General features: G+C 42.0%; 1 protein-coding gene across 1 annotated transcript; it reads right to left on the reverse strand.

The window, feature by feature from the left end:
* Positions 1–1,034: 1,034 nt before the first annotated feature.
* LOC125042315 (cartilage oligomeric matrix protein-like) lies at positions 1,035–14,017 on the reverse strand. The gene is given in 15 exon segments (XM_047637842.1): positions 1,035–1,208; positions 2,048–2,282; positions 2,430–2,595; positions 2,747–2,834; positions 2,954–3,031; positions 3,034–3,071; positions 4,746–5,027; positions 5,933–6,110; positions 6,232–6,391; positions 6,626–6,838; positions 6,941–7,068; positions 8,096–8,804; positions 8,806–8,871; positions 8,966–9,157; positions 13,876–14,017. Coding segments are annotated over 15 exon segments (2,607 nt in total). The 5' UTR covers positions 13,903–14,017; the 3' UTR covers positions 1,035–1,161.
* Between the last annotated feature and the right edge of the window lie 192 nt (positions 14,018–14,209).

Below are 14,209 nucleotides of genomic sequence, written 5' to 3' on the forward strand. Positions count from 1 at the left end.
ACTAAATGTATAACTTAGCAAAACATGACACTAAACCCTGTAAGCTTCATTTATCGAAAAAGTACACTACTACTCACGGTGGGTGTGCTTCAGGGCTGAAGCTTTAGAGTCACTATGAGGTTCGGCTCTGCCCTTGGTACTACCCAGCTGGAAAACTGAGCTGAAGTGACATTGGCTTTAATTCTATTGCCATGACGATTCGGTCTGCTGCCACATACCTGTTCACACCATGAAGGTTTAAGCAATCTATATATCTAAAATGGAAAATAGTTCAATCCTATTTTAATTACTTTATTTGCATTAGCAGACGAATTTCCGTCAAAAACACCACTGCCCAAAACTAGTAAAGGCAGGTGTGCACTATTGAACGTGTAGAGAGGACTTACTTTTGGAAGAGATGTACAGCTTTTGACTACCCAATGTGAGTGTTGGAGATTTTTTGCCACATATAAAATTACATTTGGATTTTTGAGAGTACTGTCCAAATTTTGCTTACTGAAAGAGCAGGCTATATTTACAATGAAAGAGGACATTTATGGCTATTCTCTACCATTTGGAGAAAGCTGAGTAGACTATCCCAATGACCTATTCTCCCTCTCCCTTGGCCAGAGAAAAGTTAACGGTACTCCCCAAGTGAACACACAAAGTAACTGGCGCTAATTTCTTCAAGAAGTGACCACACATGAATTTGGGTATACAAAAATTAATCAACATAGCAGTAATGCAGACTTGTATGACCTTCACTGAAGACCACACTTCTGCTCCATGTGTTTGTGAGCTTATATTTTTACCAAAGACATTTCTAAAATTCAAAAGATTTTGGTCAATTGATGGCATGCACACCTATGCAAGTATGACCCTTTATTTTAAAAAAATACTTTATACTATGAATTTTGTTCATTAGGTGCTAATGACCTTAACTCCTTATCGACCCATCAAGGAATAAAAATATTTTATTTTGATGTATAAACAGTAAAATAATGCTTCCTCAACCACTGTTAATAGCACTATACCAGGATCAGTAAAAATCGGAATTCTTGAAAATAAATATTTAGAATTTATTAAAATTGGTATTACACTATTAAAAATGGCATTGTGATATGTATATGCAGCGGTTTGCAGACTTGGAATGCAGGATGGGACCAGCCTTCTCTGTAATAATCATGGCCGCGTACTTAGGTCATCAGCCATGGCTTTGGGGATATCATCTGAGGAAGACAGAAATATCAATACAAGAACTATAGCATGGGCACCGCAAAACCCCAACTACATAATCATATGGCCCATTAGAATCCCTTTTTCCCCCGAGATCTTTCACAGTATCAAAATGGCTAAATCGAAATCTAGGAGTGCCATTGATGTGCTACTTTTGCAGCATAAAATAAGATCATTATCATCATTTGGCAATTCCGGCAGAGAAATTAGATTATTTGGTTGATATTTCCAATGTTAATAACATTTGTTTCCATTTTTAGTATCTTAAAACATTTAGAAGTTTGGGAACCAAAAAAAAAAAAAGGTCTTACCCATATTGTCACAGCAGAAAAGATATGAAAGCAATCATACTATGCAAAGAAACCTATAAAATAGCAGCATTGATGACCCTTGGAGGACAATTTTTGGCGACTTGTTAAATGTGCATCGCCAGGAAAAGCAGTGACGAGTCACTGGTAAGGAAGTTCCTACTTTTTCAATCTGTGACATGCATATGTCACTGATGATCTTAAAATATTCCCTAGTAGCATTACAAAGCCTCTGAATTAGACTTGCTTAGAGTCCTCCCACTACAATTTATCATAACATGATATTCTGTGATATGAACACCTTTTGTCCATATATTGCCTGTAGTAGGATATATAGAAAGCCACTGCCTATCTGGCTTTGCTAATCTCAAGTTTCCTTAAAAAAAGCGGTGTTGTACAAAGGGGTTAATGTTGAGTGATACAAGTGTTAGTACTTTCGAATACCATATCTAACCTAACAGGTTCTCAAAAAAGGGATCCTATAACTTGCAAAAACAGCAACCATAACAGATAGAGGAACATACCAGTACAGGTATACTTGATGTTGGACCAGATAATTTTTTCTTGAGAGAAGCAGAAGAGTCCCAATCGGCCTCCTTGTAGTGTGGCATCATAAATGTTTTTAGAGTCGACCAGCTGATGATCCCCTCTGTATAAGTAGAACCTCATGGCGCCAATACCAGGCCGGTGGTGAAGCAGCCAGCGGTATGCCACATTTGGTGACCATCCAATGCTGCTATCTTTCCAAAGCAGTGTTGCCTGACATACAAAATATATATCTTTGAAGACAATGAAAATTGTGATATAAAACTTAGTCATTATTTATAGATTGATTTGTAGTTATAGCAGAGTGCAGGGGAAACAATGGGATTCACTTCATCATATACATTAGTGCTAAGTTTCTACCTGATTAGGTGTGGAACCAGTGAACCACAATGCATCCTTTAGCGCTGTACCAGGACCCGTAGAGGAGTTGATCAACTTCAGAGAAAACCCTCGCTCTGCCACGTTAAACCAATCCTGTGCAGCCTGCTTCCACATCATGACATAAAACTTGACATTGCTGTGGTAGCTGGAAGAAAGATTTCGTAAGGAAATTGCGTTTTATTACAAGAATTCTAGAAAAAAATGTTCAAAAGAGTTTTTGTTAAGGAATTGCACCTTCATTACAAGAATTCAAGTAAAATGTTCAAAAACTCCAGCATTCAAAAAAATGGACTTACCCAAATACAATGCCAACAAAGTCATCATCAGATAGATCTTCAATGAACAAGGTCCCCTCAAAGTCAACATTTCCCAATGCGGGATCACCTATTGAGTGACAATCGGTATTAAGATTTCTTTAAAGGTATCGGTGTAAAGAGTGCATTGTATATTATCAACGACAATGACAAAAAAAAAACCCACAGGATTTACTTATAAACACGTACCTAATGCTATAGCTGGGTCAGAATTCGTCAATTGGTGAATCTCTGTACCGTTATCGTAAACGACCCAAACTGGAGATTGCTTGCAGTCTCTGGGTCTAAGGTTATCACTTGAAGTTTTCTTTAAGGAACAAAAACAATTCATGTCTTCAATTCTTCGTATTCCGGTACTTTACTGCCCACTGAATGTTGTAGCTCCATATGTGCTTAGCCATAAAGGAGTCAACTGGCAATACGATTTTTCAGGATATTTCTTTCTAATACTATCCAGATCTATATTGTTGTATTCAATGACATTATGGTGATTATATTGTAATCAAGTTACCATTAGCTATAAAGAAAAAATCAGAGGTAGCTATCCTTAGTATTTGACTCCTTGATGGACATGCCATGCCACCCTAAGGTTAATGATCTTCAACTCAGCAACAATAATTATTCATTCCCAATCCGGTCATAATTTTTCTCCCAGTAACAGCTGTCTAATTACATTTATTGATTACAGAACCAGAGGCACAGCATACTTCCCCTCAGATTTCCAATTAGTATAATCATATTTTACATTATGTTTGTACATACTGTTCTGATTGGTGCTAAATATAACTATTGACAGATCTAAGCTATGCTACCAGTCAGAACATTAAAATCAGCATAAACATCTTCCAATTGGTTTTCTTAGTCATTTCCAATGCAAGAGCAGTGGTTATCTACCAAACACCTCTACAATCACAATATTATATACACACACAAACAGACACCCATACACATACAAATATACACACACACAGACACCCATACACATACAAATATACACACACACAGACACCCATACACATACAAATATACACACACAGACACCCATACACATACAAATATACACACACACAGACACCCATACACATACAAATATACACACACAGACACCCATACACATACAAATATACACACACACAGACACCCATACACATACAAATATACACACACACAGACACCCATGTATATACAAATATACACACACACACAGACACCCATGTACATACAAATATACACACACGCACACACACACACACACCCATGTACATACAAATATACACACACGCACACACACACACACACCCATGTACATACAAATATACACACACACACACACACACCCATGTACATACAAATATACACACACACACACACACACACACCCATGTACATACAAATACACACACACACACACACACACACACACACACACACACACACACACACACACACACACACACAGCCATGTACATACACATATACAAATATATACACACACACACACACACACACACACACACCCATGTACATACAAATACACACACACACACACACACACACACACACACACACACACACACACACACACACACACACACACACACACACACACACACACACCCATGTACATACAAATACACACACATACACACACACACACACACACACCCATGTACATACAAATACACACACACACACACACACACACACACACACACACACACACACACACACACACACACACACACACACACACACACACACACACACACCCATGTACATACAAATATACAAATATACAAATATACACACACACACACACACACACACACATATATGTTCATATTCATAAGGCACTGCATAAAAGAAATGTTATTGAAACCAGTATTCATTCATTGTAAAGCACGGTTTCATTGTTCAAGCTAATTAAGATTGATGCAAAATGACTGAAGACCCGAACCATTATGTTAATCACAAAACACACCTGAAATCTGTAGTGTGCACAAGAGGATTGTTAATGCAGTTGTCTTTTGCATCTGCAACTTGATCACCATCGAAGTCATCGGTGCAAACATCGCCTCGGCCATCCCCATCGCTGTCTAATTGGCCTGAATTCGGTATCAGGGGACAGTTGTCAGCCGTGTCATCTACACCATCATCGTCGCTGTCAGCATCACAGGCATCGCCACTGCCATCACCATCTACGTCTGACTGGTCACTGTTGGCTACATCTAGGCAGTTGTCTATACTGTCCTCCACACCATCCCTGAAAGAATATTTGAAGGCAAGGTGATCCGTGATATCAAGGTATTATCAATCTACCCCTGTCAGCCGTGTACTCTACCCCTGTCAGCCGTGTACTCTACCCCTGTCAGCCGTGTACTCTACCCCTGTCAGCCGTGTACTCTACCCCTGTCAGCCGTGTACTCTACCCCTGTCAGCCGTGTACTCTACCCCTGTCAGCCGTGTACTCTACCCCTGTCAGCCGTGTACTCTACCCCTGTCAGCCGTGTACTCTACCCCTGTCAGCCGTGTACTCTACCCCTGTCAGCCGTGTACTCTACCCCTGTCAGCCGTGTACTCTACCCCTGTCAGCCGTGTACTCTACCCCTGTCAGCCGTGTACTCTACCCCTGTCAGCCGTGTACTCTACCCCTGTCAGCCGTGTACTCTACCCCTGTCAGCCGTGTACTCTACCCCTGTCAGCCGTGTACTCTACCCTGTCAGCCGTGTACTCTACCCCTGTCAGCCGTGTACTCTACCCCTGTCAGCCGTGTACTCTACCCCTGTCAGCCGTGTACTCTACCCCTGTCAGCCGTGTACTCTACCCCTGTCAGCCGTGTACTCTACCCCTGTCAGCCGTGTACTCTACCCCTGTCAGCCGTGTACTCTACCCCTGTCAGCCGTGTACTCTACCCCTGTCAGCCGTGTACTCTACCCCTGTCAGCCGTGTACTCTACCCCTGTCAGCCGTGTACTCTACCCCTGTCAGCCGTGTACTCTACCCCTGTCAGCCGTGTACTCTACCCCTGTCAGCCGTGTACTCTACCCCTGTCAGCCGTGTACTCTACCCCTGTCAGCCGTGTACTCTACCCCTGTCAGCCGTGTACTCTACCCCTGTCAGCCGTGTACTCTACCCCTGAGCAGCTACAAAAATCTAGCCACCAGCTCACCTATCCAAGTCAACATCGTTATCACATGCATCTCCCAGTAAGTCTTCATCAGTATCCTCTTGGCCAACATTGGGATGCTCGGGGCAGTTATCACACTCATTGCCCAAACCATCCACATCAAAATCAATTTGGTTGGGATTTGCAGTGGAGGGGCAATTATCGTTAACATTAACGGTTCCTAGTTGAGGGTATGGAAATTATTTTTTAAACATGATTGTAGCCTGTATTCAGTTATAAAAGTTTGTTGCTTTATTTTTCACTTTGATTATAATATGTTGAAAACCAAAACTATACTGCACCATCGTTATCAATATCGTCGTCACATTCGTCGCCCAGTTCATCCCCATCAGTATCCTTTTGGCTCGGGTTAGAGACAGAAGGGCAGTTATCACAGACATTACCCCATCCATCTGAGTCCGCATCTTCTTGCAATGGGTTGGATATCAGCAAACAATTATCCTGTAATATTACTGCTAGATTTAACAAGTCACTTATGACTGCATTATATGAAATGTGCGCTGGTGAGTGGTTCCCCAAACTAAAGAGATCGCTCTGCAGCTAAGTTGATCAGGGGGCTCTCCCCTGAGCTATCAGGTAAAGCATAAACATACATGCACGGTTTGCATTGTATGGATAAATAAAATTAACTTTATCTGAACGTGCATTTTATAAATTCTGGCATTTTTTTCTTACTGTATTCTTATCATGACCATCGCCATCTGCATCGCTGTCACAGGCATCGCCATCGCCATCGCCATCTGCATCTTCTTGGCCGGAATTTGGCCTATAAATGCAGTTATCCTGACGGCAATATTTTTCTGTACAAGTTAGTTCAGAGTCTGGGTAACCATCGAGGTCAGAGTCCTGGGCACATTCACCACTGGTACCCGCAAACCCAACTGGGCACTGAAAAAGTAATACATTGTAGAGTACATGTATACATCCAAATTAAGGGTTTATTTGACAGTCTAGAAAGTCAGAGTTTTGCAAATTAATACATGCAATTACCCCTAGCCCATTGCACGTAATTCCATCCCCAGAGAATCCAGCGGGGCAAGGACCACAGGTGAAGTAGGGATCCACGTTTGAAGTTCTACATGTAACACCAGTATAGCATGGGTCCAGCTCACAATGATCTGTTTAGTGGCGAATAATAACCAAATAGAACAACACACCCAAGTGCCAACTTCTAGAATTCATTTCTGCAACTTGAAATTGTATTAACTCGGACATACACAACCTTACGAAGTCCTTTATCAATTCTGATATTTTTTTTTTAACAGTAAGCGTTATCAAGCTGGAATTTCATATTGTGACACTAGTGCATTCAGATAAAATAATATAAGTCCTGTAGTTAAATAAACAGTGTTAAAAAATATAAACTTGTATTCTAATATTAAAAATTAAATGCATAAACACTTACACAAAGTAACAAACATTCCCTAACTCAATTTCCTAACAGAATGTAAATGCCACCACTTAGCCATATTCCTTACAGCTTACACTCACTAAAAGATAAATGCTTCCATCAAATATGTAAAATAATTTATTCAAATTTTAGTTTTACTTATTTTATATAACCATCTATAACCTATGTTTGCATTTCCTTTTGCATATCATTTACCCACGAATTACCCATAGGTTTACGTGTTTGTTTTTCTCCCTTGTTCCGTCACGAAACATCTAGTTAACTATTATTATTATTATTATTATTATTATTATTATTATTATTATTATTATTATATATATATATACACACATACATACATACATATATACATATATACACACACACACATGTATATATATATATGTACCAATTACTTGCCCCCCTTAATATCTTCAAGATAATCGACCAATTACTGTTCTCATCGGTAAGTAGAACGATAGTTAAACAGGCATAAATTATATCTTAAGGTTAAAAAGTCATGAATTATACGAGACCAAAAGTAAGAAAATTAATCACCAGAACAGAATATAGTGTACATGGATATCAATTCTTAACTACAAATATGCTAAGTTTAGTTTTACATTACAGTTGAATTAGACGGCGAACATAATATACTTCATTAATATACTTCATTTTTGCTCAGTGGATATCCATGTTAAAGTTCTGGGTGTTCAAATTTCTATTTGTTTGCCATGGGATAAGCTAAAACTTACTATGATCAGGACACTGTTGCTCTAGGTTGTTGCAGTTGCTGAAAGGGTAGTCAAAGTAGTAGTCACCATTGTCTTCCACACATCGTCCAGTTCCTGGGTTTTCAGTGTACCATATATGGCCCTCAGGACATGCATAACGAAACTTCATCATTTGACCATCTTGTTGGAGGCACTCAAAGTAATAACGCACATTGAGGGGATCACTAAAACGTCCGTCCTCTTGGCACTCAAACTGATAAATACAAGGATCTTCACATGTTTGCGTCTTCTCATTGAACAAATTATTATTACTGCACATAGAGAACCTTTGAAGAAACCCATGTCTCAAGGCAATGCATGTATAGTATTCACCACAATTATTTGGGTTGGCAAAAGTTCCAGATACGGTGCATGGTGGAAATCCAGCATTGTTAAGACACTGTGAAGAAGATTCATCAAACACCATTCCATCCAAACATTTATAGGGAACTGGTTCAGAATGAGCTTCTTTGCAAGCAAAGAACCTCTGTGGGTCATAATAATCCACACGAAATTCATTAGCCTTTTCACATGTGCACTGCACAGGGGCACCTGGGTAGCACACGCCGCCTCCAAACTCTATTTTACCTAAACAAAAGTCACCCTCAATACAGTGACGAACGAAGGCTTGTCCCTGCACACACATGACCTGAGTCTTGCAATTAGCACACAGGAAACCATCAGGCAAGGGCTTCACACAGATGCGAATACGGGTTGAATTCTGGGAAAACATTCCGGGTGTGACGCGAGAGAACACACTGTAAATAGCAAGATCAATAAAAATTAAATGGTGGACAGCTGTGCACGGATTAATTAACACTATAAAATACTCACATTTAAATATATACTAACCATGCTGTCATTAGAGCAACTCTTAGAGGTGGCATTGTACAGGAAGCCCCCACAATCCCCCTTTATTACATCATAGCCTCCGTTTCCGTCGGATGCACAATCTACATAAGCACCACAGATACTTGAATCAGGAAACCTCCCGTCTCCTGGACAGTCGTCTGTTTCCATGCCAACGGTGACTCCCACAACCATCTGCAAACAAGAAAAAATGTGACACGAGAGTTCAAGTTGCAAAAGTCAAAACTATTCTCTAAAGTTAATCTACCCCCCTCCCCACACAAATATTTTATCAATTTTGGGGGGTCTTAATAAATTTAACGAGTCAACATGTATCTACCATTAATCCAATAACATGCATACAAGACTGCAATTAGATAAGAGATATTTGTATATACAGGTTTACAAATAGTGCAGCACTATCATTTGAAAAACATCTTGGCATTTTTCAGACCATTTGGCCTAAAAATAATTGCTCTAAGAGGCTCATACCGCGAAGTAAGCTCTGGATTGCCACACTTCAGCCCTGGACCCTCTCCCAATATCCTACTCAATTGCTTCGCCAATTACAATAAATACTTTTCCAGACGCAAGCCGATTACCTTATTGTACGGGTAAATACATGCTGTGACTGGGAATACGAGGAATCCTATTTTGGGGAGGTGAGCAGCTGGGACAGATTAACTTTTAGTCGTTATTGAATACACAAAGCATTGCATTTTTACAGTTTATGTCATCACACTACAATTTTGATACTACCGTTTTTACTTGTTCTCTCTTTACATACATATTACATCACTTAGTTCTTTAAAAAGTGACAGCAAATTTCCTATTACCAAGCCATGATATATACTAGTAAGTAATGATTGTTTAGTTTATAATCCAAGTATACCATTTTATGGTATAATCATAACTGTTATTTATCTTATTATATTATCAATACCGCATCTCAATTGACAATATAAATCTCTTTGTAATAGGGCATGAACGAGCATGAAATTAAGGAGACTTTTATAGGCTAGTAAAACTAGTTCGGTAATAGCCTCACGGATTTGTGTCACTATTTATATACTGAACTACGTCATTTTATTATTCAAATGCAATCTAAGTGTTTCAGTACTCGTCCACCATGAGCATTTAAAGCATGCGACACTAATATACTCTACAAGATAAGAACGACATAGAAAATCAGGATGTAATGGTAAATCTGTACGATATGGATGCACGGTTAATCTAGAGGGCATGGAATTTTTGTAAAGAAAAATAAAACAGGAAATGCCACTGAAATGGAAGAACATCAAAATTAGTCGAAAGTGTCAAATATAAAGCGTGGAGAGGCATACAGTCCCAATATGAAAAAGAAGGTGCCGAAATTTGCCGCTCGGAGACAAAGGCCACTTTGGTTAAGTCTATGTAAACAAACCTGACAACTCAGAAGATGGGACTCTGGAAAGTAGTTTTAGTGCTACTTTTATTGGTTGAAAAACATTTGAGGAATTTCACGTATTCTTACCCAACTGTCTAGATAATAAAAAGTACCATTCCGTTTCAATAATCAAACAAATTTATCTTATCTAATCACATTGTACGCTTGAAATCATTTGGTGCGATATAGAGCTCATGCTATTTTATGGCGCGCTGATATGCTACGCCAATATCATTGGATACAGAAGTGTCGCGCTTTTATTTAAAGTGCCAGTAACAAAATGAAAGTGCTTTGCGAGTGGTGTGATTTATCCTACACAGATTGTGTTAAGAAATATCGCGAAATTAAAATAGTTTCTGAGCGATGACATGCAGCGGATAAGTTTACAATATCCTCACACAGCCAGATTTTTTTAATGTTCATTTTCTATAGGTTGACACGAAGTGCTAATAAAGGAGAGATAGTAGTGTATAAATCCTGCAGGGTCAAGGCTAGTTTGGTTTATTGGTTAGGACCCATTGTACGATTAACACGGGGGATCTGGATTATGAGAAATCTGATGATATTTTTCACATACTCGTCACGTTACCATTTATGTCTGTAGGTTATTTGTTGTACCGACGCCTTCAACTTCTTGTCCTCTACAAGTATATCAATCTGCCCTAGCTTTGAGTCTATTCTAGAGGAAATTAAATGTTCGTTTGTTTTTTTCCTATATATTTCACCCTACCCCCTACAATATTGGGAGGCATATGAGGGATTTTTTTTTTTTTTTTTTTTTTTTTTTTTTTGGGGGGGAGGCAAAATTTGATTTAAAGTGCAAAAATAGGAAAGTGGGGGGGGGGAGGAAGACCTCAGCTAAGATTTGGCTTAATTTTCCGATTCAACACGGCATTGCGCGAATGAACGAGTGAATGGAACCTAGCCTAAACTGCTACAAAGATCACCATGTCTCCCAAGGCGGCCGGCCGGCCGGCCGCCCACCCCCCTTTCCCTTGCCGATCGCCCGATCGCCCGATCGCCCGCCCGCCCGCATTTCCCTTGCCGATCGCCCGATCGCCCGCCCGCCCGCATTTCCCTTGCCGATCGCCCGATCGCCCGCCCGCCCGCATTTCCCTTGCCGATCGCCCGATCGCCCGCCCGCCCGCATTTCCCTTGCCGATCGCCCGATCGCCCGCCCGCCCGCATTTCCCTTGTCGATCGCCCGATCGCCCGCCCGCCCGCATTTCCCTTGCCGATCGCCCGATCGCCCGCCCGCCCGCATTTCCCTTGTCGATCGCCCGATCGCCCGCCCGCCCGCATTTCCCTTGTCGATCGCCCGATCGCCCGCCCGCCCGCATTTCCCTTGCCGATCGCCCGATCGCCCGCCCGCCCGCATTTCCCTTGCCGATCGCCCGATCGCCCGCCCGCCCGCATTTCCCTTGCCGATCGCCCGATCGCCCGCCCGCCCGCATTTCCCTTGTCGATCGCCCGATCGCCCGTCCGCCCGCATTTCCCTTGCCGATCGCCCGATCGCCCGCCCGCCCGCATTTCCCTTGCCGATCGCCCGATCGACCGCCCGCGCGCATTTCCCTTGACGATCGACCGCCCGCCCGCATTTCCCTTGACGATCGACCGCCCGCCCGCATTTCCCTTGACGATCGACCGCCCGCCCGCATTTCCCTTGACGATCGACCGCCCGCCCGCATTTCCCTTGACGATCGACCGCCCGCCCGCATTTCCCTTGACGATCGACCGCCCGCCCGCATTTCCCTTGACGATCGACCGCCCGCCCGCATTTCCCTTGACGATCGACCGCCCGCCCGCATTTCCCTTGACGATCGACCGCCCGCCCGCATTTCCTTTGCCGATCGCCCGCCCGCCCGCATTTCCCTTGCCGATCGCCCGCCCGCCCGCATTTCCTTGACGATCGCCCGCCCGCCCGCATTTCCCTTGCCGATCGCCCGCCCGCCCGCATTTCCCTTGCCGATCGCCCGCCCGCCCGCATTTCCCTTGCCGATCGCCCGCCCGCCCGCCCGCCCACATTTCCCTAGCCGACCGCCTGCCCGTCCGCCCGCATTTCCCGAGCGGTAATTGTTACCAAGGGTGACGCTCCCTCCAGAGACTGTTCCAAAATCAGATTTTTTAATCATTTCCTCTACCCAATGAGGAGTAACCGAGGGTTGAAGGAGGGTGGGATAATGGATGGCACTAGATGTTAGTAGGAACTTGTACAAATCAGTGATTTATGAAACGTTAAAAAGTCGATTTTTCGAAAAACCCGAGCCAAGCTTTGTCCCGAAAAGTACCAAAAACGATGGAAATCCGCTAATGTAACTACAGACGTCTACAGATACTAATGTCCATTTATTTTATTTATCCACTATATGGCTTTAAAATAACCTGGAATCGACGCTACACTTAATAAACATTTTAAGTGTGAATTCGGAAAAATAGACTGGTAATTACAAAATAATAGTTCTCACAAGCGCGTAGTAACACGTGGACTACTTGATAGATTGCAGTAACGAGTTACGCGTCAAATTTGTTTTGGTCCCTGCAAGGTAAACCTAGATAGGGATGAGCGGTGCTATGCAGAGCGTATTTTTGTCATTTCCCGGTAAATATGATACCGCTGCAGATTTACCTGGGTTAATGTTACCGACGCACGGAGACGGAGCAAATTGGACACTATTTTTATGCTCTATAAGATGGCAGAGTTGGAATCAATACAGGTAAAGGTATTTGTTACCGAGAGCGACGCACCCTCCAGAGACCCAAATCCAGGATAACATGCGAACCCAAAATCCAAACTTAACCTTTCCTACATTCTATTTACTCCCTTGACAGGGGGCAAGCCACCCTGTACCCCCCTTTATTAACACTTCGTGTGAACGTACAGCAACCGCAACATTAAGAACTGTGGCTGTGCGAGGGTGTTGTGGTCAATCTGTGAGCGGTGACATGCAGAGCCTATTTTTGTTATTTCCCTGTAAATATGAGGCCGCTACAGATAAAACCTGTATTGCTTCCTACTATATTTTTCTATATTCTATAAGATGGCAGTGTCCATTTTGCTCCATCTCCGTGCGTCGTTCTCGGTAACATTAACCCAGCAGATTCATACATGTTACAATGTGCACTGAAACAAGGAATAATAATTGCAAGGTTGGATAGAAGTGCATTTGCATTTTTTTTTCTCATTCTACAAGAATATAATTAATTTGCCCTAGCTTAGTGTGTCTATACATTATAAGCTTAACCAGATATTTCTGCATATTACACTGTGGATAATAATGAAGGCATAACAATTTCAAGGTTAGATGACTGTGTGAAACTAACAAAAACAGCTCGCAGATCAGCACTGACAATCCACGGTCACCCCCGTTTTATCAAAATTCCAACCCTGATTACAAATCCCACGCGTCGCCCTCAAATATCCCTCACTCTGTTTTATTACATACAACCAACAAAATGACTCGATATCCTGCATGTAAAATGTACTTACAATCAGTATTATTCCGTTCCAGTCCATGATCGAGAAGCCGTCGGGACGTGTACCGCCAGACTTACACCACTACGCTGAATCCTACACTGGACTGAAAACTACGTGGAACCGGCGAACTGCAGAGCATTAGTGCAGTCCCACTCCGAACGAGCTCCTTGGTAGTTACTGGCGTTCGCATTTCGTTTTCGTCCTTACTACGGTGTGTTTTAGAGGCTGAATATGTTGTGGGTGAAATATTTATGCTGCATTGTGTTGTTATTGTTTTTATTTATAACATAAGAGAGTTCTAAATTAAAGGTAACATTTGTGAGTGGTTTTAGGTTTCAGAATGAAT

This window comes from Penaeus chinensis, chromosome 32 (assembly GCF_019202785.1).
Source record: "Penaeus chinensis breed Huanghai No. 1 chromosome 32, ASM1920278v2, whole genome shotgun sequence".
In the NCBI taxonomy this organism is placed as follows: domain Eukaryota; kingdom Metazoa; phylum Arthropoda; class Malacostraca; order Decapoda; family Penaeidae; genus Penaeus; species Penaeus chinensis.